This window comes from Sebastes fasciatus, chromosome 18, assembly GCF_043250625.1.
Source record: "Sebastes fasciatus isolate fSebFas1 chromosome 18, fSebFas1.pri, whole genome shotgun sequence".
In the NCBI taxonomy this organism is placed as follows: domain Eukaryota; kingdom Metazoa; phylum Chordata; class Actinopteri; order Perciformes; family Sebastidae; genus Sebastes; species Sebastes fasciatus.
The window spans coordinates 13,728,930-13,754,495 of NC_133812.1; the positions used below are offsets into that span (position 1 = coordinate 13,728,930).

Below are 25,566 nucleotides of genomic sequence, written 5' to 3' on the forward strand. Positions count from 1 at the left end.
TAATGAAGAAATAAATCTAAAATTTAAGAAGTTAGGCAAGAAAGTTATAGGCTACAGGGAATATAGGTTAATTGGAAATTTCAGGACATATTTCTCTGCACTTTCGGAAAATTAAGAAATGTAATATTTATATATTAATACTTATGGAAAAATAAATCAAAATAACTATAAGGCATTAAATAATAATGGTAATAGTTACAAGAGAATGAATAATACTATATAATCATAATAATAGATGGATAGATATCTATCTATCATCAATAAACTATAAGGCATTAAATAATAATAGTAATCGTTACAAGAGGATGAATAATAATAAATAATTATAATAAATAAATTATGTATATAAAATATAAAATCAATAAACTATAAGGTATTAAATAATGGTAATCTTTACAAGAGGATGAATAATACATATTTATAATAAAATAAATTATATATGTATATATTTATATTCATTATACATATATATATATATATATATATAATGAATAGATAGAGATATGTAAATATATAGATAGAAACATAAAATTAAAAGTAATTATGTTTAGAATTTCACAGACACACATACATGTATAGCCTACAATATTACTTAATATTAATTTAATAAATATTAATTTTGAATAATGACAAAGAAATATCACATATTTCATAATATGTCATCAGTTGTCAGACATATATAGCCTACTGCTAAATTTGGTTGATAATAAATTGAGAAAGTTTTGTTGCTATAACACAGATAAACAGACTCCAGCCTGAGACTGTATAGAGCTTATAGAGTCTTGTCTCGCAGGTGAACGCCGCGTGCGTCTCTGCTCCATGTACCCGCTGCCATGGCGACGGAGAACCTGTTGATACAACGTGTATCTGATGTGATGATGAGCGGTGGTCCGACCGTGAAGTCAACACAGGTAAGAAACCACAACATTGCTCTGCTGACACGGGCTGGTCAACTCTACATGAGAAGACAGGATGTCATTTAGATCATATTTAACTTCATTTGCATGCAGCTGCTTGAGTGATATAGTCTACTGAACTGTATGCATGCAGCATTTATTAAAGTAGCCCTATAGCTCACTACAGCTGACTTAAAGCTCACCCATTACTGCAGTTACATGAAAGACTGAAGGAAAAGAGAACAGCCTGTTCTTGTGAAGCAGGAGGTAGCCTGTCTGGTATTTTCCTTTTTTTTTTTAACCAAAAGGAAATTTAAAGTGGCATAAGATTTTGTACTTACTCTGAATTCAGGTTTGTTTCTCATGATTTAGGGATGAGAAGCAAGAAGAGAAACACAGGTGTGATCACCTTCCACACACCTGTACCTGTCAGCATGTTCAAATCAGAGGTAAAAAACAACAACAAATATATTTGCCAACTAATTATTTATAACTGGTGTTTAAATGTCAGGTATAGGCTGCAGCATGTGTACCATGGCCAGAACAGACAGTGGGGGGTACTATGCCTGTCTGAACGCCTGGCTGCTCCTCTTTCTCCTCTGTCTGTACACTGTCATGTCTGGACGTACAATGCTGGAATCTCGGTGTCTATCGGAAAGATGAATGGAAAGGTTTCAGGTTATTGAAAGACGGATACGGTAGCCACTGTTATCCTCTCTTAACTCTGGACAATAGGAAAAACAAATGCCTGGTGAGGGATCAGATGACACGCAGAGGAACAAACCGGCCGAAACATCCAAATCCAAAGATAGTATTATGTCAGACAAACAACAAACAGCACTGCCTAAGTAGCTAAATCATGTAAAAAAAATTTAAAAAATCCCCCATAGTGCACTGACATACATGTCCCACCATATGTGTTTGCGTAACCTTGAGATACAGCTCAGGTTTCCAGGTAGTGACATGATCTGTCAGTGGCTGTTGTGCTGGCCTCTGTTGCCTTCTGTTCACCTACATGATTCAGTCTGGTCTGTCTGTGTGAACTTGGATTTCTAAGAGGTTATAGTTTTTTTTTTAATGCAGTACATTATGATCCTATAGAACATTTGCTGTTATTTGCAGTGTGATTTAAAATGAAAGTGTACAATGCAAACTACTGAGTAACCTTTGATCCTGCTGGTATTTCAGGAGTGCATGGCATATGTGAAGGAAACCACAGGCCGCAGAGAGAGCCCGTCTCAGCCGAGGACGAGGACAAGGAGCACCAGTAAATGTGTAAGAGTAGAGAAAGGAGATGAGGCCTCATCCTCTGGTCCACGGCCGGACACCAAACAGGCCTGGCTCTCTCACGCCTCCCTCAGACGACTGCAGGTAATAACACACTCAACCAAACTCAATACCTGCACAACAACAACAGTGAATGCTCTCACTGCATGTGTTGCTATATAGGCAAAGATGGAGGCTGAAAATCAACAGATGAAGGACATAATCCAACCGTTACTGGCTACAGAAAATGGTTTTGTGAAGGTAAGACGCCAAACAACTGAGAGCAAAATCTTTGATTTCTGCCTACGCCACTGCACGGTGTGGGTGGGCACAGAGAAAATCAGGTGGGCCTAGTCAATCCAAGACCAAACATCTACTATACTGTAGGTTGTGAAACACATATGTTAACCAAAATAGGCCATTACAACTATACTTGCCTGAATGCACCACAGTTTAATCATACAAGCCTTATACATCATCATCATCATCAGAGGTAATGTTACAGCCACCTGACGTGTATTCATGCATACTGTAGCTACATAATCAACCAAGCAAACTGTTGCATTATTATTATTATTATTATATATAGGTCAGAGGTCAAGGAACCCCTTCGAAAATTGTCATGCCAGTATTCCCTCCCAAAATTTAGCGCAGGTTTGGAGCGTTATTTATCCTCCTTCCCGACAAGCCAGTATGACACTCCTACAACCTCAGAAAGATCGATTTCGTTAAAGATATTAGTTCTGTTAAAACAAATTTGTGTTAACGTGTTATTATCGTGTTAACTTGACATCCATCCATCCACATTTCTATTTCTGAGAGCAAAATAACCATAGTCAAATTCCTGGTAGCCTGTGTGTAGGCCTACTCATACCTGGCCACTCAAGCAGATTCTGATCCAACAAGACAAACATTAAGAGCATGACATAGCGTGGCACGGCGGCCACATGTTCACACACAAAGCTGGTAGCAATATCAGCATAAAATCCAACTGTACACCGAGAAAAAACTCTACCCAATAAACAGTAATATTGAAACAGGCCACTAGTCCAAAATTGTAAATGATCTTACTTTTGATGATGACAGCAGGAGATGACGGGGCTCGGTGTTGAACACTGAAATGACTTCTGTTGAATGAGAATGTACTGGACTGGACTTATTAATGATATGAGCAACATAGAGGAGCAGTCAGCAGTAGTCATTTCTATCTTGCTTCTGTCTGTGATTGTGTGGTTTATGCTAGGATGCACACATCATGAGGGAACAAATGGAGGAAGGAAGCATATATATAGCCTCTGATTTAGTGGAAGTGATTGCACCTGAGGGTCAGACGGTTCCTTTCCAGACAGGAGAGTTCGTTTCATCCTCCCTGCCTCAGGTGTGGTCATGTGATCTCTTCCTTGGGACTCTAACAACATCATTATAGTCTCTTTGAATGAAAGGAGAGCAGGAACAAAGAGTTCAGTCTGATATGATGCCTTGATGCCAGTTTTTATCCGACTGACAGTTGGAAAGAGTCTTTCAACAGTAGGCCTACAGCTTGTTATGGGTGGGGTGACGAGGGCCCACAAAACCTTACATGTCGTTATTACTTGGCACTTGTTGAGGAAAAACTGGAGCAGGTTTAGATCTTGGTTGAGAATAATGACTGGTGCTCCTCAGGCTTCTGTTCCTCGGTGATGCACAAGTGTTAATGCCTTACCATAACCAAGAGTTTCCCAGCTTGTGAGTAACCTTCTAGACACGACCCTGAATCTTTGTTGTTTTGTGAGTTAACATTCTCAAATTTTCTTTAATTTTGCAGTCTATGTAGTGAAAGAATGCAGCATTTTTACAATTTTCACTTATTGTGTTATGAAAAAAACACCTTGAATCAGTAACTTTGTGTCTGTACCTCCCATGTTGGTTGAAACGTGTCCATGTTGAGGGGTTGGAGAGCTTTCTGAGCCGACGGGACGTAACAGAGCTGAGGAGGAGGGAGCTGCTGCACAAGCGCTGGACTGAGAGTGTATGGTTTCCCCTCCAGAGGAGAGTGGAGGAACATGTGTCCAGCTGCAGCCCCGTGGCGGCCAAGAAGCGCCTTAGCTTATACAGTGACTACATCCATCACTACAACACCAAGGTGAGATACTAATCTCACCATTCAGCTTGTGTCTCGTTGTGGACTGATGATGCTTTTTTAATTCTGCATCAGACTTCACACAAATATGCTTCTTTTGTGCTTTGCTTGTTTCTACACAAACAGACAAAACTCACACAAGAGATGTGCATTTATCTAACTGCTGTATTGTCTTTCATCTTCAGGGCTTTGTGTCTCTAGATGTCTATGATCCAAGGGAATACGATCCGTTACTTCTCCACATCAAAAAGCCACACTTCTTCAAGGTGATTTTTTTGTGTGTGACTTAAATATTTCACTTAATATATCTCAAAAAAAAGCTTTGGACATATTGAAGTATGACAGTATATTCACGCTTTTATCTCTAGCTCAGTACAGCTGACTTAAAGGACCCATTGTACCTTCAGTTACATGAAAGACTGAAGAGAACAGACCGTTCTTGTGAATCAGGTATTTCCCTTTTTTTAACCAAAAGGAAATTTAAGACTTATATGAATGCTTTGACTTTGAGCTGAGATATCTGCAGTGGCATTTTCTCTTTTAGACTATATAACTTTTGAAAGAAGAATTAACCCATTTTCCTGTTACAAATGAAAAGCTGTATTCATAAGCAATACTTTTACTGCTACAGCCTTACTTGGTCTGATATGACCAGTAGCTTATGGTGGCTGATGTTAGCTAACTGATTCCCCTTCTGTTTTAGGATGTAAATACACGAGGAGACAAGTAGAGAAGCTACCTCAGAGTGCTCGTCCTCTTAGTGAGTGTGTGACGTCTCGGAGCGCCATTCTGCTACAGGCCTCATCTAATCGTCCACTCACTGCCTCCAGAAAGACTCCAGTGGAGAACAAGACTGGAGGAAGGGGTTCCAGCAGGTACAAATATACAGTATAATGAGCAGTTTTTAAGCATCACAGCAAAGTTTACTCAGTTAAAATAATGTGAGAAGTAACGTCCTGCAGATGTGTCCCATCCAGACTCGACACTATACCGTACCACATCAGGGCAACTGCCACACCAGATGGATGGTGCCATCACACCGGCTGCTGGTTCTCCAGATGTGGACGTCGGCCACAAGCAGCAAATTCAGATCAGCTTCAGTCCTCGCCGACATCCAAATAAAATCCATATTAAGCATAAATCTTCACCTTTTTTCCCTTCTAACTACCTCACATTTCCCCAACGTACTATACTTAAAAGGGTTATTGAGTAGGAGTAGTGAAACACTCATCCACAACAAAGAAAAACATTTACTGTCTGTACATTTTATTCATGCCATTTTCAGGATTTAATGGCATACTTACATTATACAGTAGTGTGCAACATTTGAAATTATAACTAGGACGCGTGGCAGTGTGAAGGCGAATGTATTAATTAAGGGGACGTATGCCTTCTTATAAACAAATGAACCCATGTTGGACAGGCTGTATTCCTGTGTAGAAATTTTTAAATATGTGCGTTACAAAACTCGACCATTTAGCAAATCTAACTGTGGCCAATTACATTCGCATTTTGGCTGGTTTGTTGGAAAAAGGAACACCCCTTTTTCCACAATACATTACTGCTTTATCAGTTTGTCGCTCCATTTCTGGCAAGGTCTCCTTCTCTTTCTGTTAAAGGTCACTTAAATGGGTCAAGGTCACTTAAATGGGTCTGGGTGGCTCAAGGCAGAATAAAGGCAATGACGGTAAAATCCAGAGTTTTTCAAGGCAACCCTTGCACGCCTACAAATAGGCACATTTAGGTGTGTGTGGCTGTTTGTGCTTGTGCGAAATGTCTTCTCTACATTACTATAAAATGAAGTGGTGTGTGTGTGTGTGTGTGAGGGTGTGTTTTTGGCTGTGTGTTGTCCTCATTTGGTTGGCTCGTAAAGCTGCAGGTCTAGTTTGACCCAAACTTCTCCAGTAGGGACCTCGTGCAGCAGCAGGCGACGGTTTGCGGCACCTTTGCTCTCCATCTCTTTCTTTATGGTCGCCACGGGAACTTCAGTACGGCCCAGGAAATCTGAAGAGGCAGAAAAACGGTTCATTGACAGAAAGAGAAATGCGCTTCTTCAAGGGATTTCAAATCTTAGTAGAGGCTGACAGATACTTGATTTTTAAAGCTAATACCAATGTCAGAAAAAAGAGGAATGTCTATCACAGGACTAATTGGACAAAAAGCCTAACAATTTGCTTGTGTGTCTCTTATCCACTGACCATCAGGTGAGAACTGGTCTTTCTCAAACACGGTGATACACAGGATGTCCTGGTAGAGGTCTTTGATGAAGAACTGGCAGTTGAAGTTCCACTTTGGGTTCAGAGTGTCGCTGATCGGTCGGGAGGTGTAGCACTGAGCTCCCATCGTCAGCTCGCAGTACGGATTGCTCTTACCTGAAGAGACATTATATGGGTTTTTAAATTAACTAGACATTACTTACTGCAATACTGTACTGTACTGTGACATGATATGGATAGACACAGAGCAACAGGGAGAGTGAACAGTATTAATTTACAACTCCTTACCATTGGGTTTACAGTTTTTGAGCTCCTGGGCTTCAGTGACGGTTACCAGCAGCCGGCCGATACCGCTGGACTTTAGGGAACGTGCTGAAACAAACACAGATATTAGATGTAGGCTCACAACAAACAGCTGATCTTGTGGACAATATGTACATACAGGTGCTTATACAATTGAGATCATATTCCGTGTATGCCTGGTGTGTGCTATTTGTGTGTTCCCTGCATACACACCCATAAAATATCCTTTGTTATGAGAAAGGGAAAATTATCCGGGGAGGAGGATTATGGATTTTTTTTGCTGAAGGAAGGGTAATGAGAGCAGGGGTGAGTCTTTTAATTTGTAACCAATTTATATTCAGCCTTCGCCTGCTAGATTGATTAAAAAATGAAACAGTCTAATAATTAATTTTTTCCCATCACGTAAGGGATAAAGTACAGTGAGTCATTGTTGTGAAAAAACACCTCGACAGGGCGATGCCGCACCCCGACGTGAAGCGGAGGGGTCTCTCATCGCCCTGAAGGGGTTTCTTTCACAATAATGACCCGCTAGCTGTACATTATCCCGCTTATTACACGGCTACTTACTTAAGAAATCATTAATTTGACACAAAAAACGGTCCGCCAGAGTCCGACATCAGAACTGCGCCCATAGCAACGGTATGTTATACATAGCAACGGTCTGCTATAAAGAAATAGCAGACCGTAGAACACCTTGATCGACCAATCAGAATCGAGTATACAACAACGCCGTGTAATAAATATTAGTAATGTATAGGGCCATAGTTGCCACATTGGTGGCTAAAATGTTGCTTGAGAGGACATTGTGAGATTTTTCCGCATGAGTTTGAATGGTTTACATCCACACACACACACACACACACACACACACACACGGGGTCATTAGGTTCATGTAGAAGAACTGTGACTGTGTTTACCTTGGTAAGCCTTCTCTCTCTTCTTCTTCTCCGTCTCTATGAAATGTTCTGATGCTGCTTTGATTTTCTGGACCCAGGTTGTCCTGCCGACACAATAAATACACAGATCCTTTACGCGGTACGGTTTTGGTTATTGGTTCTAAGTGTGTGATAATGTACATGTGCATGCGTACCTCTCGTTCAAGGTCTCAGTTTTGAGTGTGTAGACGCGATCGATGTGTGAGACGTGGAAGAGAGGCTCGTCGCTGGACGGGTCCGGGGGCATTTTCACCAAAACCTCATTTAGAAACAGTGGCTGCAGAAGAAAATGAAGTGAAGGAAAACGATTAGAAGACTTCACCTATGCACTGTTTTCATAAATAATCAAAGCAACGCAAGTTGTATTTTAACACCACAAAGGTATTTATATTCCCGTCTACGAAAAGTGTCTCTCGCTTACTGTTTTGTACATCTTCAGCTGTATGTTGGTCTTGAGGCTGAATAGCCTGTCTGGTCCCGAGGAAGAGAAGGGTTTGGCGCTGTGTGTGAGGAGCAGCAAATCATTGAAGAGGAAAGCCCACAGCTCCCTGCTGCTTTTGGTTTTGTAAAGCCGACCGCTGTGGAGCAGCTTGCGAGGCCCGAGGCAATTAGTCAGCGAGTTGAAGACCAAGTGCTGAAAGACAGTAAGGCGTGACTGAGGAGAGACGCAGGAAAGGAAGTAAAACTATCAAGTATAGTTGTGAAAAATGCTCCCTGGCTTTGCTACAGTATGTGTGCATTTGTTTTGGTAACAGATAACATAAATTCTGAAAAACTGAGTTATTGTAAAACAACCCAGCAGAATCTATCACAGTGGCATCCAGGGTGTTTATAACTGTACTTTACTGCTGTAATAAAATATCGACATTTACAGACTACACATACCGTCGTTAAAAAAATATAAACATGTCATGTCTGAATACCTCTATAGCTCCCTCACACTGCACGTGGCTCTGGATCCACTCCAGCCTGTCGGAGTTCTCCTTCTCCCGGACTCCCTCGTTGACCTGAGAGCACAGCTCCTCGGCCCGCTCCAGAGCTTCTCTCAGTGGGCCTTTGTCCGCATGACCATCTGGGGTGGGCTCCAGGATCTGACACCCAGGAAGAGGAAGAGGAAAGGAAAGAGACACAATGAATATCAGAAAAAAAAAGTGATGGGTGGACAACATTGTAATTAGAGAGCATGTTCCACGTACGTTCTTTATGAGCAGCGGGTAGCGTGTGATCCTCTGCATGGGCTTGAGGAGGAAGCTGGACAGTGGCATCCCTTTACAGCGGTAGTTAGTGGCTATCTTCTGCTCAAGAGGAGGCAGACAGGGAGCGAGATATGCATGTTTAGTCCCTTTGTTTCAACAATGTGTTTTTTTTCTTCCATAATCTGCAACTCATACCTTGAGGAAGTCTTTAAAGTCAGGCTGGTCTTGGGTTTTGCTCTGCAGCAGGGCAGCGGCGTTGAGCTGACAGGAGCAGAAGCGGATGTAGGGCTGCATGTGCGCGAGCTCCGAAGCCAACAGGTCCCCTATCAGCTGAACCGGCATGTTGTCTCCTTCCATCTTCTTACGGACACGCAGCGCCCTGGGAGACGGGGGAAGATGATGTAAAACATGCTTTTTGTTACGTCTTCATTAGTACATCAAAATCTGTTTTACAGTGGATTTCCCTTAGAAGTACAGCGTATAATTTGGTACTCCTCCTTTTCCAAAACTATGGTAACGTGAGCTGCCATGGTAACGCCATAATACAACTTTAGGAGCAACGGTAGTCAGACAGCGACTGGCGGTACCACGGTTTTGCACTCTGCCGCTCATGTTACTGCAGTTTCACAAGCGTGTCGGAGAACTACGGTCGCCTTTAAGTAATGTAAAAACGTGAAAGTCTCTCTCTAGAGCCTGTGTTTTGGTTTGTCCGTTCTGGGCTACTGTAGAAACATGGTGGAGCAACATGGTGGACTCCTTAGAAGAGGACCTGCTCCCTCTGTAGATATGAAGGGCTCATTCTAAGCTAACGAAAACACAATGATTCTTAGTTTCTTGTGTTCATACACTAATGAAAACATAGTTATGAATATTACATTCGATTTCTGCTCATAGATCCTGTGAAATGTTACACACTGTTCCTTTAAATCATTTCTTTCAGTGTGCAGTTCCTCCCTTTAACACATAGTAGCCACAAACGTCCTTTTCGTTGGTGTGTGGTACCTACTTGAGTAGTTTGGTGTTACACATAATCAGCTCCCTCCAGTTAACAAAGATCATTCCCATCTCAGCTTCTGTTAGACGGCCTGACTCAGACATGGGCTTGTAGAAGACCTGAGTGACAGAAAATCAAAAGAAAAATTAAATACTATAGAAAAAATCCCAGTGCCTGTATGCTTGTGTGTTCAACCGTACCTCTAGAACCAGCTCCAGGTCTTCCACGTATGTCTCCTCAGTCTGGATGAGCTCATGGATGTAACCCTGCCTCTTCCTCTCCTGAGGGGTCATGGTGTCCAACGTCATCAGGTCAGCGCACCCTACAGCGCACGCACATGCAAACATGCGAGCATGCCGGCATGCACAGACACACCAAGCATGTGCAACACAAACACTTTCCTGTCAATCACTGATACAGTGTCTCTCTGAGGCAATACAGCAAAAACACTACACACATCATCAGCATGTTAAAATCTCCATTTATTATCAGTTCTATATTTTTTTATATTTACATATAATGCACAGACAAGAGTGAGGCACGTTGTAGTCGCAGTACACGAACTTAGGGGACATAGCAGGCGATGCTAACGCTAAGAACACTGCTACCAAGGACACTAAATTAAAGGGGAACTATGCCCATTTTCAAAATTCATACATGTTATTCCTATGGTCTACGACAGTCTGAAAAAATATTAGTAAACATGAAAAACTCTCTCCCAAATCCAAAAACTAGAGTGCTAAAACTCAAACTTGTGATGTCATAAGGTATAAAGTGTGGAGCTGCTCCATAGACAATGAATGGGGAGAGTTCTGAGTATATAGGAACATTTTCTGTTTCACAACTGACAATACAATAAAATAAATCTCATTTGGGTATAAAAAAGAAAACAAACATTCTGTGGGTCCACAAAATCAGTCTCCCATTCATTATCTATGGAGCAGCCCCAGACTTTATACCCTATTACAGCACATATTTCAGTTTTAGCACTCTAGTTTTTGGATTTGGGAGAGAGTTGTTCATGTTTTCTAATATTTTTTTGGACTGTCTTAGATCATAGGAATAACATGTATGAATTTTGAAAATGGGCGTAGTTCCCCTTTAAAGAAAAACAAAGCACCTTTCGTGGTGGAGCGCTCACTCCTAAATGATTGCATAGGTGTGAATGAGTAGCTAATGCTCGAGGAAAAGAGCAGTGGAAGACTCAGTTGGTCGTCTTTGAGGTTCAAACTCGGCAGAAGCTTGGACGTAAATGTCAGCAGTGTGGTGTCGTGATCTCTGAATCTACTCTTGCCAGTTGGTATGCTAATATCTGCGTGTGTTTTTTTTTTTTGCTGGTGATATCACAGTTCAGTACAGGATGAGTCTCAACCTTAAGGAAGCATTAATAAATGGAGGAGTGCATAATAAAATCACAATTAATTCGTTTTTAGTACGAGCAATGCGTCAGCAAGCAGCAATCGAGGTTATTGGTGATTTAAGCAACAGTGAGTCTTCACGTTGGTCCATTTTTAGCAAAGTTTAATGTTTAGTGCAAGAATGAGTGACCCTGTTAAAAAAGTCTGATTCATAGCCTTAATTTAGAAAACTAAATGACTTCAGTCTGATGCCATTTACATATTATTTTCATTGTACTGTGTAACCAAACTCTTATGATCCATATTTCCGTTCATCTTTTAGCAAAACTACACATCTCATGCCTTTGTGTCAGAGGGATAAAAGCCTCTAAAAGCACGTCTAGCTGCCTCGACCTCCCTTGCTCCCTTGGTTAATTAGTTGGTTAAAGAAACATCAAGGGAAAACACAGGAGAGGAGAGAGCGAGGGGGATAAGGGGTGAGGAATAAATGCCTTACAGAAAAAGACAGAGGAGGAAAAAAATAAAGAGGAAGCAAAATAAATTAAAAAAAGGGGATCAAAAACAGAACGCCACAGTCCTAAACGAGTGAGGTGGAAAGCGCAGAGCTGGGCTGTTCTTGCCGGCGGCTGGGCTTCCTGTTGCGACAGGGCAATTCGGATTGGCTCAGACAGAAGGGGGGAGGAAGAGGAGGAGGAGGAGGAGGAGGAGGAAGAGGAGAAGAAGGAGTAAAGAGGAAAGCCAGCATTACTGTCCTACAGAGGAAAAAAAAAAGAGATGAAGTGGAGGAGTGGGAGGGGGGAGGTGAGCGAGATGAAGGAGAGACGTGGAGAGACATTAATATAGTTTTAATATTAATGCTAGACTCTTACATGCAGGTGCATTAATAATGTATTTCTGGAAATGTAAATGTTGTTACTAATCATATCAGCTGGAGCATGATGGTAATTTCTCTTTCTTTTTCCTCTCTGATGAAGCGCAGGCTTTGTGTGTATGAGTTCATGTTCATTAGAATTAAAATTTCATAGTGTTTTGTGTCTGCAGCTTTTACAAGTTCATCCTAATTAAACGTCCAGTGTGTTCACCCTTGTTAACAGAGATTGACTGCTGTGTGGAGAACACGCAGGCTATGAATACTAATTCAAAACGCACACCTCTTGCTTAAAAATGGGAAAAAATCATCAGACCAGCTGTGTGTGAATGAGAAGGGAAGTAGAATCACACCTTTCCCAACAGAGCAGTGATCGGTGTACTGTACACACAGTAGTTTATGCATCGTGGACAAGTGCATTGTACATTGTTTCTACCTACCTTGTCAATCTCCCAGTGAAAATTAAGCTTAAAAAAATGTGACTGATAAGGATGGAAAATGTGCTCTTAATTTGAAATTAATGTTGGTCGTGTCTAGAAGGTAACCCACAATTTGGGAAACCCTCGCGAGAGGGTTAAAGTTAGTAATTGACCTTGAATAGTTAAGGTTAGGATAGGTCGTCGGGCAGCGAGTCTCGCGAGAGACTAGTATTTGCAATTTTTCCAAGTTGCCTTCTAGACACAACTGTGGTGGTGATTCCTTTTTGTTCTGTGACCCAGTGATTTGTTGGCTATTTTGAGAAATATGCTCATTCACTTTCTTGCCGAGAGTTAGATGAGAAAATTGATACCACTCTCTAATGTCTGTACCATAGACTGTATATAAAGATGGACGATGCGTCTCCACTTCCTCCCACTGTACAGAAGTGAAGCCAAAATATCTTGAGATTTTGATGTTATTTGGAGCCAGAGTCTTCGCGGTAGCCGTGTTATCCACCAATCGTAAGCCGAGCACGACCATAGCTTGTCAGCGAAAGAGACGCACAGCTGTCAATCATGACGTCTCACCCTCTTTTTATAGCATCAAATAACTAATTAAAACCGAACTTATCAGAAATATGAACACTTGAACATACATCAGAGGAATAAGAACTACCTAAAATGACAGAAACCATCTTTGGGAAAAATTTAATTGACATGTACTTTGACTTTTTAGTTTGGCCCATCCGCTAACATGGAGGAGGCGGGATTTATGACCTATACTGCAGCCAGCCACCAGGGGGCGATCAAGACGTTTTGGCTTCACTTTTGGGGAAATGTCATGTTGTCCATTTTTATATACAGTCTATGGTCTGTACACTAAATAAGCTACAGCAGAATACGGTTAGCCAAGCTTATAGCTTTATTTAACAGACATTCTCGGCAAGAAGGCGCATAAATGTAGTCCCAAAATGTCAAACCATTCCTTTGAATCATTTCAAATTGTTGGTGCAGCCATTTCAGGGACACTTAAAAGGCAATTTAACTATTCATTTGATTGTTTTCTTGTTAATTTAAGACCATTCATTTCAAGTATCACACCCAAAATATGTGAGGGATTGAGCCTTTAAGGTGTTCATGTTCACCAATGATCCAGAAACCAACTCTTTTAAGCTTACCGTCAGTCTCTCCATGCTCTGACATGGACAAGGAATCTACTGTACCTGCAGTGAGCCAAGTCAACCAATCAGCAACAAGAGAAAGCTGATATTCAGCTGATAAATATGATTTATCAGTTTCCATATTTTTCACAGTGTTTTTTTTCTCAAACGGCACTCCCGCAATAATTCCAACTACATGTGTGAATTATTGATTTTCTCTCAAATATTATGACAGAGATATAGTGTCCCTCTGAGGCAGACAAAAAAAAGCTTACTCACATTGCTGGCTGGGGTCTGATTCTGTTGTCATCTTGACATAATTGGTGGGCAGCAGGCCCGTGACCCCGTTGGCGTCTCCTTTCCACCAGTCAGGGTTGGTCTTGTCCAGGATGCTGATCAGCTGACCCTTGGAGAAGCTCAGCTCATCCCGATTGGCAGCCGTGTAGTCGTACATCGCAATAACTTGGCACACTGAGGGGTCAGAGGCAAAAATAGAAGTGAGTTTAAGCATGTTGATAAGTTAGATGGTTCAGTTTACTGAATTCATGCAGGCCGAGTGGTTCTAGGAATGGCAATGTTGGTCTGTTGGTCGCTCCACCACTTTGGTCTAGACTGAAATATCTCAACAACTGTTGCATTATTTGCCATGAAATTTTGTACAGACATTCATGATCCCTAGAGGACGAATCCTACTGATTTTGGTGATCCTCTGACTTTTCATCTGGCGTGACCTCGACGTTGACTTATGTGGTTTCAAGTGAAAGGTCTCGACAACTTTTGGATGGATTGTCATGAAATTTGGTAGAAACGTTCACGTCGCCCTTAGGATGAATTGTAATAACATTTCATCTACTGTCATCAACAGGTCAAATTATTAAATTGACCATTCATATAGCACCATCATCAGGTCAAACATGTAATTTGTATAATACGACCAAGTACCTGCTAAACTAAAGACATTCTCATCAGTGCCATCAGCTATACTTTGTGTTTAGTGCTAATAAGCAAATGTTAACATGCTAGATGGTGACCATGGTACTGCTAAACATCAGCATGATGGCATTGTCATTGTCATGACATTAGCATTTAGCTCACAGAGCTGCTGGCATGGCTGTAGACTCTTAATCTTGTTGAATGTCATCAATCTATCGATAATACCTATACTTTTTGAGGTTTCTGGAATAATTACTGGACAAAATAAAGCAGTGATTTGATATTTGTAAAGAGAACAACAATGCTGTAAAATTTACAAAATGACTACGTTATGCATTTCTGAATAGTATAGACTAATTCCAGGTTAGTCAGTCACTGATAGAGGGGTTTCAGTAGCATCTTAGTATTTGCACCATACTTGATTCATGCATTAATGCATATTTCTGTGTAAAATGTAAAAAAAAAAAAATCAGAGACCCAAAACTCATCAGCAGTTATTGGCAGGGTTGTCAAAGTAATCGAGGCCAAGACATATCAATGTGTCCACTTGACTATGTGAGAAAGAAGCGATCAATCATTTTGTTTAAAGTGTGTCAGCCATCACCTGGCAGAGGAGAGGGAGAGGACTTGCTGCTGGTGGGGCCGAGGAGCTTGACGTGAGAGGAATGAAACCAGCCTCTCTGCCGCTTCTTGCCTCGAGCCTGGAGGGGAAAAGAGCCAGCGAGAGTAAATCAATCTCCTGCTGCTTCGGTTCTGAATTCTAAATCAAGAGAGGAATTGATGAATCGATTTTGTCGGGCAGAGAGCTGAACCTCCAGAGTCTCGGCAGCGCCAACAAACTACACTGAATCGTGACGGGTCTTTACTGGGAACTTATGTTCGCCGCCTTTATAAATCAAGCCAAAGCTCGACCGAAAGTCTGCAGAATGATTGAAAGATCGCTGTTCAAGGTCTCATCCTAATTGACCCGAGCTTAATAGGAATCAAAGTCAGCATATTTTTTACCGACAGCATTGTACAATTTGACAAAGCTGTGGTAATCCTCCGACAATGTTAATTGAAATTTTGCTGCTTACTTGACTCAACTGTCTCATTATGGAGTCAAACGTTCACTGAGAGCTTAAACACAGAGCTATAACCTCGGCACAAAGTAGGCAATGAGGATTGACCTCTCACTGATGTAGATGTACGACCTATAGACAACCCCGTCATTACCCCTGTTACCCCCTGTCCACCTCTTATCAGCTATTCATCGATCTGACAAGTCAGCAGATACACAAACATGTACAGCACGAGCTGTGTTTGAGAGTCATTTTTCACATGATATACAAGACACATTAAACCTGACTACGTGTATCATGATGCAACACATTTCTCTTTAAATCTGTCATTAAAGAATTAAATATTTTTCATATTATTAAAAGGTGCTATTGATAACATTCAGCCACTAGATGTGACATTCTCCCTCCCCCGTTCCATTGCAATCACTTCACAACAAGTAATTTGCCATTTTCTCGGCCTCCTTCAAACAGAGGAAGAAAGGGCCGTCAATGTGGATATTCATATGTTCTCCACTATGATGGATGAATCATACATATACAGTGCAGCATTAAGAGCCAAATTAATTCCTTGAGTAAAACCTTGTCACTTACATTTTTTTTATTTTTATTTATTTTTTCAAGTTTTAACATTATTCCTTCATTCTTATTTTCATAAAAAACAAAACAAAACAACTATATACTATAAACTATATATATATAAGACTACTATACCTCTCATAGAGCCCCTACAGCGCTAATAACTGACTGACCTGCAGTTCCCCGAGCCACCAGCCAGTGGAGTTCTTGGCCAGGACCACGATCAGTTGCCCTGGAGACAGATGCAGCTGATGGACCGTCGGGGCGACGGCGGTGGTGACTGCCTGGGCGATCTCTGTTGACAAAACACATAAAGCTGAGGATGAATTTAGATCAGGGAAATGTCAAGAGCATAATAGAGGTAATCAGCAGACTGTGTGTGTGTGTGTGTGCAGTATTTGTGAATCGTTGTCTCACCAGGCTTTTTGATTGGAGCTCCAGGTTTTGTCACCTAAAAAATTAATAATGTCGTAGTAAATTCATAAGTAACAAATATAATAGGAAAAAATATGTTACTTCGAAATAAAATTACTTATTGTTTTGTAGAAAAAGAATGGTATCCAAAACTGCTTATTTTGTCTTACTAACAATAAAAAAATCCAAAGGTTTGATTGATAATTGATAAAATGTCTCTTGTTAACTAGTCCATAAGGTATCTAACCTTTGCAATATTACTTAGTATATATAGTATATATAATAAACTTTATATAGTAAATAAAATCTGCGTTTCTATCATTACAAACATTACAAATTTCGGTCAGAAACAGCAAAAACTTTGGTTATAACTGGTTATAGCTCGACTCACCTCTGGTTCAACAGGTCGGACATAGTTGGAGGGGAAAACCCCGGTCTGATCTCCGATGCATCCTCGCCACCACTCTCCTTCTCTCTCCGTCACCATGACAACATCTCCCTCAACAAACGTCAGGTCCCCCGCCTCTGGGCTCTCATACGTGTACAAGGCCACAAAGTCTGGTTAGGATAAAATACAAGAGTGTTAGTCAGAGCCACATATCTGACAGCTGGCCTTTTTTCCCACATATAAACTAAACTTACCCTCTAGCTGAACAGAGTCGGATGTGTCAAATGCATCCACACTAGAATGGGAACAACACATTAAGTTAATTTAGTCTTAGGATGAGCTTTAAGTTCACATCAGAGAGGTGAGTGTGTCTTCGTACTCTGTATTGCCACCCGTCTCCACAGTGACGTAGCTTTTGGGGAACCATCCTTGTGTCCCGTTGAGCTGTCCCAACCACCAGTCTTCTCTCTGCTGCAGCACGCTGATGATGTCACCCTGTGAGAAGCTCAGCAGCGCAGTGATGACGTCACCCATGCCGGAGGAGAGGTTGAGGTGAGTTTCCGAGGTGGCGGACCACGAGGAGACGGCTCGAGCCAACAGAGGGACCGAGGACTGAGGAGTGGGATTAGAAAAGCAGCGAGGTTTCACATTAGACATAGTGGAGCAATTCATCTATGAAATCAAGGAACTCAGCCTCTAGGCGACACCATCTAGATATAGAGCAACTTAAAATATCTCTGATCACCTGACACTTTCTGACCATGAGACCTACTAACACTGATGTTATCTATAGGGAGATGGAGATCTGTAAATGTGACCCACAGAAAGCCAGAGAGAGAGAGAGGAACTCTCCACAGGGAAAAGCTATAAATACACAGCCATGCTGCTGTTGAAGATGTGGATGTGTGTGTGTGTGTGTGTGTGTGTGTGTTTGTTGGTGTCAGCAGCAGTGTATATACCCCAGCCAGACCTAGTTAGTTGCCTGCCAAAGCCCGTTTTTAGCTCAGACATAGCTCAGACACAGATATCACTTTTTTTTAGCTACCTGGGGGCAGATCAACAAGCTGTAAACACAACATTAACATATAATTACCTTACAAAGTTGAAACATGTTGCTTATTTACAATTCTAACAGATACAGAGAAACATTAGCATTCATTCATAGTCGTGTTTTTGGTCACCTGACGAATGCATGTCCAATATTCACTCCTTTTAGCTCCGTTTTGGTCCCCACCATAGACTGTATATATAGTCTATGGTCACCACCAACTCCTGAGGGAAATATCTGGCTCTTTAACAGCTAAATGCTCCACTACGTTCAGCAGCTAGTTGCTAACTTTGTCTGTAAATATATAAGAGCGGTGAGACTGAACCAAAAGAGTGAAGTTGTGGGCCAGAAAACCAAAACAATGAGCTGAAAGGAGCTAAAAAAGCTCAGTCAAGCTGAGAGGAACTGCAGAATTAGATGATAATTCTCTGTGGGCTTGTCATTACAAACGTCTCCTTTCACATAATCATTTATTTGATCCATTATTAATATAAAAATATTAATTACAGCAGCTTTAATGTTAATTAACTGAATTTTTTGTCCTTGTAATGCATGACGACAGAGAGTAAATACAGAAAGGATAAAAACAGATAACTCCCATGTTGCTCCTGTATGAAACATGGCTACTCTATCCAGAAAATGAACGCTAATCTCTGAACTGACACAGCAACAAAACAGGGTTTCAATTTGCATCTGAAGTAGGTCACCAATAAGTGTGTCTGTCCATTAGGAGTGAGTTTTCTTCGAGAAAACTAAGTTAGACCTAATTCACTGCGTGCCTAGAGTTAAAAGTAAACATAAATCAAGCTTTACCTGTGATGCGTCTGATTGGGCGGGAACAACGCTGTCACACGCTACCTCCCCATCTGGGACTCTGGGTAAAACAGTAGGGACAAACCATTAGGGAAGAAGCTAACACAAGAATAAAAACAACCCAACAGTACTGTGGCATAAATTACGATGCCCAATGTGACTGTTACAGACAAGTAGACAGCACAAAACGGTACTATTTATAGTGTAGGGGAACTGAAATATCACAAAGAAAATGTCTTTGCGACTGTCCCATCCTGTTTCTTTCTCTATGTTACCCTGTGTTAAGTGGTGGTGGCGGCGGACAGGACATCTTTCCAGGTGAAGAAGGGGCAGTAGTCTCAGTAGTAGAGGGGGCAGGATATTTCTCTGCATAACTCTGGGGGAACCAGCCCCTGTTTCCACGGTAACTCCCGCACAACCAGCCGGGCTCACCGACCGTCTGCTCATCCACCTGCATCATGGAAAACAGTGTAATCACCACAATCAGACATAACAAGGTGATGACGATAAACATGTTGTTTCCCAGCTGCAGTCGCCTTCTGGACCAATCAGGAGCAATCACTATCACACAGCAATCGTACTTAAAAGACGTCCATCACACACCAACTGCTTGCTTCACTTCCATTTTAACAACTTTTTCTTTTCACGCGAACCTGTTTATTTCTGTCCTGCATCTTTTGCCTCAAATATTATATTACAAACTAACAAATATGATTGTAAAACTCTACATCTGTAAGTTAGCTACTAGTTATGCCAAAAATGCAACAACTAGATTAAAGGTGCAGTGTGTAGGATTTGGCAGCATCTGAGCAGTGAGGTTGCAGATTGCAACAGACTGAAATTTCTCCCATATGCCAAGCGTGTAGGAGAACTACAATGGCCAATGCGCAAACATAAATGGCCCTATCTAGAGCCAGTGTTTGGCTTGTCCATTCTGGGCTACTGTAGAAACATGGCGGCCAGCTCCGTGAAGAGAGGACCCGCTACCTATGTAGATATGAAGGGCTCATTCTAATGTAACCAAAACACAACGATTCTAATTCACAAGTGATTATACACTAAAGAAAACATACTTATTAATATTGTATTATAACATACTGTATACCTTATAGAAATAACTAATAACGATGAACAATTCCTAAAAATTGTAATTGTAATTGCATACAGGCCATTTTTGACCCACTTATAAAGAGTTTGGGTGTTGATACAAAAACTAAAATTTCATAAAAAGCAAAAGGGGTAAATAAAAAAAAATGAATGGGAGTTATCAAAAACAAGATTTTTGAGGAATGCTTGGATTATGAAATGTTGAAATATTTTTATATATCTAATGGTAAATGTGAGTCAAACATCTGCAGTGTGTGTTTACAGCGTGAGTGTGTGTCTCGTACCTCTATAAGGCCGTCTGCGTCTAGACTCAGCTCATCTGCGTTTCGGGCAACAAACGAGTACAGAGCTCTATACGTGGTCAGCTTGGAGGGTCGCTGAGGCAACAACACCGGCTGATGTCGTCCTCCTCCTCTTTCCTGCTCTTCTTTCCTCCTCCTCTCCTCCTCCTCTTTCCGTTTCCTTTCCTCCTCCTCCTCCTCCTTCTCCCTCTTCCTCTTCTCCTCCTCTTCCTCTCTCCTTCTTCTCTCCTCTTCCTGTGCTTTCTCCTGGGCTGCTCGGAGGCGAGTCTGTGCCTCCCTCTCCTCCTCCTCCCTCTGTCTGGCCATCTGCTCCTCCAGGAGCCTCCTTTGGCGGGCCTCCTCTTCCTCCTTCTCGCTCCTCTCCTTCTCTCTTCTCTCTTGCTCTAGCTTCGCCTGTCTGTGTAAAAGTAAATGCAACTTTTTTTAAAATCCCAACACAGAAAATGTGTGAAATGAAGGTCACCTAAAATATCTTGAGAAACAAAAGCAGATTCAAGTAAAGTGCAGTATGAGTAATTTACAGTCACGCTCACCTGGCTGCCTCTTCTTCCTCCCTCCTCTTCCTCTCTTTTTCCTCCTCCCTACGCCTCTGCAGCTCCCTCAGTTTCTCCTCTTTGACTCGGTGCAGGTCGTCCAGGACAGCCTGCTGCCTCACCTGCTTCTCCCTCAGCTCCTGATGCAGCCACAGAACGTACAATGCATTAGAGAGATGTGAAAGACACAAGCATCAACCAGTTTAACAATGCAGGAACAGTGTTATGATCTGCCACAAAGGAAACACAACACGACGGTATGCAAGCTTTCATTCTGCTCTAACCACAATGCAGCCAAAGTAGTGGATGTACAGTACTGTATATTACATTTGTACTCAATCTATAGAAGAAGCAGATGTGTTGCAAAATCATCTCTATGTGGTGGTTTAAAGAGGACCCATTATGCTTTTGTGTTTTTTCCCTTTAGTGTGTTATATCGTTTTTTTGTGCATGTAAAAGGTCTGCAAAGTTACAAAGCCAAAAGTCCACGCCAAAGGTAGTTACTCTCCCCATAGAAACACTGCTCCTGAACTGCCTGAAACGCCTTGATTAAAGTCCTGCCTTTTCTTCCGTAACGTGGTGATGTCACCAAGTAACACATTTGCATAATACCTGCCTAGCGGGTAGTTTAGCACGCCCTCAAACAAAGGTAGCTAGAGCGGAGCTGGAGCGGAGTCCAAAGAGTTTGTTCGGTTGACCAATCACAACAGAGTGGGCCAGCTGACCAATCAGAGCAGACTGGGCTTTTTGGGAGGTAAGGGGGGCAGGAGCTCAGTCAGAGCGTTTCAGACAGAGGGTCAAAAAAGGTGCTGCAGCACAGCCGGTATGAGAAAAATTGTGTTTTTTGAAGATTAAAATAGGGCTGCACAATTGATCGAATTTTTTATCGAAAATATATATTGCAATATGGCCTACTGCAATTTTCAAATCGCAGGAAGGCGCAATATTTGTTAAAGGTGAAATGTGTGTCAAAATACTATTTCAAATTAAATATTGTCATGCTGAAGAGATATCGTGGCCTACACATCATATTCCAGAGACTTTAAGAAAACATCTTTGTTTGATACAAATCCCTGCAAAAATCACACCATAATCATTTTAATGTTTTAAAAAGGGAAATGACAAAAATCATATTGCAATATCAGTCAAAATAATCGCAATTAGATATTTTTTCAAAATCGTGCAGCTCTACATTAAAGCTCGTAAACATGTTCTATTAGAAACCCCAAATACAAGTATGCACCTGAAAAAGAGCATAATAGGTCCTCTTTTTAAAAAAACAAAAAACTACATATTTGGTGCAATAGTACAAATACAATCGTGTCCAAACGTGCAAAAATGGTTTCAAAGAGTCCACAAACTGGCAGCCATTCACAGAAACATGCAGATGTGTGTATATACTGTATATGTTTAAAGTTTTTTCCTCCTTTCTAACACAGAAATTGTGCAGGTTAAGCGTTCCGTTTGTGTGTTTTACCCTGTTCCATCCTGTTTACACAGAAAACACAGGGCTAGGACAAATCCCATGGAGAGAAACGACAACAACAAAAGGAAGACATGGTACCGAAGCTGAGCTCCATTTAATAATGACTCGAAAGAAGAAGAAAAAAAGCAAGGATGAGCAAACAGATCGAATCAACGCGGGATGAAAAGGAGAGGAAGATTGTGGCTTAAGGGAAAACAAGAGGTGAGATGAAAAAAAAAACTAATAAGGAGGAGTGGTGAAAAAGATTACACAGTGGGAGGTAGAGAGGGAGAGAGACAGAGAGGAAGAAAGATAACCTTGATGAGAAGGAAGAGCTGGCTGAGGCAGGCCAGCAGAGACAGAAGGCCCCGCAGGACACAGTCATCCATATCCCCAAGCTATGAAAGAGACACACAGTGGGATGATGGAGAGAGGGGAGAGGATAGAGGAAGGTAGAGAACGGGGTGGACAGAAGGTATAATAAGTGTGATAAAAAAACACAATAAATGGAAAAGAGTGAGAAGAGCGTGAAGTAATGATATCCAGGTAGCAGATGAAACGGAGAGACGGAGGAGAGAAAGAAAGGTGTTAAAAGCTTTAAAGAGCGGTTAAGAAAAGAAAACAATTGAACAGACCAGAAGAGAAAGAGCAGTCTTTTTTAACGCTGAAATTATTAGTAGCAGACTGACGATACATTGTGACATCATTCATCACAGGTATTGAATTTTCAGGCTTTCTGCCAGCACATCTTGAGTCTGTATGTGTGCAATAACATCTAGGTAACGAGGTTTTCTTTTCCTTCCTGAGGGGTGAAACTCTAAAGTTACCATGACCAGCCGAACAGGATTTGTCAGCAGCAGCGATTTTCAAGGTGAAACTCCTAATATTAGTGTAATCCATCATAGTTATGTGGCTTTATTTTGTTGTATTATTCGGAAAATACCCAACTTCTATCCTGAATTATGAGTCTTGTTTACATGTTTCCCAAAAAAAGTTAGGGCCTCAAGAACCAATTACATTTTTCTTACACTTACAATACACTTATTTGTTTTTTTTGTTAATTAATTTCTGTCATGAATATCCAGTAGCACACTCTTGAAACATGCTTATATTATTCTTATTATAAGTCAATAAATTTGCATAATCTTAGTGCTGTAAAAACAGTTTGAACTCAGATTGACAAAATATTACGCTTAATTTATTTTTAATATAATGATTACAAAACTCAAGCAAGTTTTTAGAAGCCAGGCCCTTCAAATTCTCTAAATATTTCTGCGACAAAGATTTTGGAGAACGGTGAACCTAAACTTCTTCAAAGCATCAAAGTGTTCCGTAAAATAAAATCTATTGGTGACATAACAGACATCAAAGAATTTCTCCAATCTGTCTAACCTGTCTAAACTGCTCTGTAGTGGTCTGGCCTGGCTCTTCCTGGTGCTAATTTGGGTTGTGTCGAGTCTAAAATCCTTTGAGACGGGCTAAAAAAGGTCATTACCGTCCTCTGTATCCTAAAATTAGTCCGTGCCGACCCACTGACCTTAAGCTCCTTGTTGTACTGCTCCATCTGGGCCAGTTTGTCTGTGGTCTCCCTCTCAAGAGTGTCGAGCTGGTCCTTCAGCCGCCGACAATTCACACCTTTCTCCGTTACACTCCCGGTCATAGAGGTCAGAGTCTCCGCTACGAAGGCAAGGGTCAAAAGGTCAGAGGCAAGTGAGAGAACCGACATGGTGTCTGCGTGTTGTGCAAAGCAGGCATTTGTCACCCACGGGAGAGTTTGTTGAGGTTGATGTTTCGCAGCTTCTCTGTCAGCCTCTGTTGTTCCGGGACCAGCTGGGAGAGCTTCCTCTGCCAGTCCTACGGCAAACACAGAGGAAGGGGAAAATGAAAACAAACAATCATGGGAATAATTTGAATGTTTGACAGGGAGGAAGTGAAAGCATTTCTTTAAACCTCAAACTGAAGCTGCAGGGTGTTGATTTCTATGATGCGCGAGTCCCTCTTCTGATTGACGAGGTCCACCTCTGCCTTCAGAATCCGCCTCTTGCTCTGAGCGTCGCGGAGACGGTCTGAGATCTGCTTGTGCTTGTTGCCCTGCGAGACCGGATGATTGATATCAGTGTGTGCCTACGACTTCTTGCAAGATTGTTAAGTGCACTTTCCTTGAATGCTCACCACAGCCTCCAGCTCCAACTCTAGACTCTTCTTTTTGGCCCTGAGTCGGGAGATCTCTTCCTGCTCCCCCTCTTTCCTCCTGCCCATTTCCTCTCTCTTCCCGCGCTCCCACTCGTCCCTCCGCTGGCGCTCCATCTCCTGCTTTGCCGCCTGAAAGCACGAAGGAACACGGTCATCGTCGGATATGGCAATCTTCAGCATCTCACAGGTGAAGCTACTTCTTCTCGCGCTCACCTCCTTCCTCTCCAGCTCTCTCAGCCTCTCCTCCTCCCTCTGCCTCTCCATCTCCCTCTGCCTCTCCAACCGCCTCTCCTCCTCCAGCCTCCTCCGGTTCTCCTGCTCCCTCGCCTCCCTCTCTCTCCTCTCGTGAGCCTCCTTCTCCTCCCTGTCTCTCCTCTCCCTCTCCTTTCTCCTCTCTTCCTCCAGAGCCAGTCGGCGTTTCTCCAGCTCCATGCTGCCTCGCGCAAAGTTCGCTTTCAGCTTGTCCTCGAAGGACACTAAAGAGAAGAGGAAAGAGACGGGTATGACACAGAGGAAGACCAAAGATTATCAAGATTATAGCAAAGCATACAGCGTGCAGGACATGCCATACCACTGCTCTTGGTCTTTTGTGCAGGGTCTATCTCCGGCGTGTCTATTAAACAGGGGCCAACAGTTATGTAGGGCCCCGTTCCATTAACAAGCTCACTGGGCTTGAATCCTCCTCTGAAATGAAAAAAAAAGATTTATTTGCTGTTAAAATAATGAATGTATTAACAAATCCATTGAGTCAATCTGTGTGTGCATCTTACCTGAGAGAGGGAGGCACCAGGTCTTGAGGCAGCGTGAGCGGTAGAGGTCGGCCAGTTTTGGCCATGTCCACCAGGTGCATGGCCAGAATGAACTCATCAGCTTGTAGCTGACCGTCCTTATCCACATCTGCCAAAGTCCTACGTACGCACAACACAGTAACTCACATCGTAAAGCAATAAAGATGAAATTTGTGAGAATATCATGATTTTAAAGCCGCATAATTGCTTTCTTT

The 25,566-nt window shown here is 41.8% G+C and overlaps 2 protein-coding genes and 1 long non-coding RNA gene across 9 annotated transcripts in view; 2 read left to right on the forward strand and 1 right to left on the reverse strand.

Annotated features, from left to right (window-relative positions):
• itsn2a (intersectin 2a) overlaps positions 1-25,566 on the reverse strand; it is a 347,088-nt gene that overhangs the window by 298,811 nt on the left and 22,711 nt on the right. The window contains exons 10-40 of one of the 7 annotated variants that reach the window (XM_074615661.1): positions 25,334-25,471; positions 25,135-25,247; positions 24,777-25,039; positions 24,543-24,692; positions 24,321-24,461; positions 24,137-24,224; positions 23,908-24,047; positions 22,688-22,768; positions 20,906-21,045; positions 20,355-20,769; positions 19,239-19,414; positions 18,964-19,024; positions 17,482-17,714; positions 17,357-17,397; positions 17,106-17,272; positions 16,718-16,751; positions 16,474-16,595; positions 15,268-15,364; positions 14,010-14,201; positions 13,749-13,793; positions 10,126-10,247; positions 9,938-10,044; positions 9,127-9,310; positions 8,932-9,030; positions 8,659-8,826; positions 8,157-8,369; positions 7,891-8,012; positions 7,718-7,800; positions 6,786-6,869; positions 6,480-6,653; positions 5,586-6,285 (exon numbers count right to left, since the gene is read on the reverse strand). In XM_074615661.1, coding sequence (XP_074471762.1) covers positions 6,134-6,285; positions 6,480-6,653; positions 6,786-6,869; positions 7,718-7,800; positions 7,891-8,012; positions 8,157-8,369; positions 8,659-8,826; positions 8,932-9,030; positions 9,127-9,310; positions 9,938-10,044; positions 10,126-10,247; positions 13,749-13,793; positions 14,010-14,201; positions 15,268-15,364; positions 16,474-16,595; positions 16,718-16,751; positions 17,106-17,272; positions 17,357-17,397; positions 17,482-17,714; positions 18,964-19,024; positions 19,239-19,414; positions 20,355-20,769; positions 20,906-21,045; positions 22,688-22,768; positions 23,908-24,047; positions 24,137-24,224; positions 24,321-24,461; positions 24,543-24,692; positions 24,777-25,039; positions 25,135-25,247; positions 25,334-25,471 — 4,345 coding nt within the window. In that variant the 3' untranslated portion in view covers positions 5,586-6,133. Of the gene's footprint in view, positions 1-5,585; positions 6,286-6,479; positions 6,654-6,785; positions 6,870-7,717; positions 7,801-7,890; positions 8,013-8,156; positions 8,370-8,658; positions 8,827-8,931; positions 9,031-9,126; positions 9,311-9,937; positions 10,045-10,125; positions 10,248-13,748; positions 13,794-14,009; positions 14,202-15,267; positions 15,365-16,473; positions 16,617-16,717; positions 16,752-17,105; positions 17,273-17,356; positions 17,398-17,481; positions 17,715-18,963; positions 19,025-19,238; positions 19,415-20,354; positions 20,770-20,905; positions 21,046-22,687; positions 22,769-23,907; positions 24,048-24,136; positions 24,225-24,320; positions 24,462-24,542; positions 24,693-24,776; positions 25,040-25,134; positions 25,248-25,333; positions 25,472-25,566 lie in introns of all 7 variants that reach the window. The other 6 variants (XM_074615665.1, XM_074615664.1, XM_074615663.1 and 3 more) reach the window with 6 other exon arrangements.
• fam228a (family with sequence similarity 228 member A) lies at positions 831-4,932 on the forward strand. Its single transcript, XM_074616464.1, has 8 exons — positions 831-911; positions 1,269-1,345; positions 2,085-2,267; positions 2,346-2,423; positions 4,090-4,284; positions 4,467-4,547; positions 4,650-4,731; positions 4,913-4,932. The coding sequence occupies exons 2-8, from the start codon at positions 1,271-1,273 to the stop codon at positions 4,930-4,932; spliced, it is 714 nt and encodes a 237-aa protein (XP_074472565.1). The 5' UTR covers positions 831-911; positions 1,269-1,270.
• Positions 5,003-5,422, forward strand: LOC141756147 (uncharacterized). Its single transcript, XR_012591409.1, has 2 exons — positions 5,003-5,156; positions 5,244-5,422. It is a non-coding gene; the product is annotated as an uncharacterized LOC141756147 (long non-coding RNA).

Excerpts from the sequence above, each read along its gene's own strand:
- fam228a (XM_074616464.1), top strand. The coding sequence starts at position 1,271 with ATGAGAAGCAAGAAGAGAAACACAGGTGTGATCACCTTCCACACACCT. Across the intron at positions 4,285-4,466 it reads TCCATCACTACAACACCAAG|GGCTTTGTGTCTCTAGATGT; the intron begins GTGAGATACTAA and ends TTTCATCTTCAG. Across the intron at positions 4,732-4,912 it reads AGACCGTTCTTGTGAATCAG|CCTTACTTGGTCTGATATGA; the intron begins GTATTTCCCTTT and ends TTACTGCTACAG.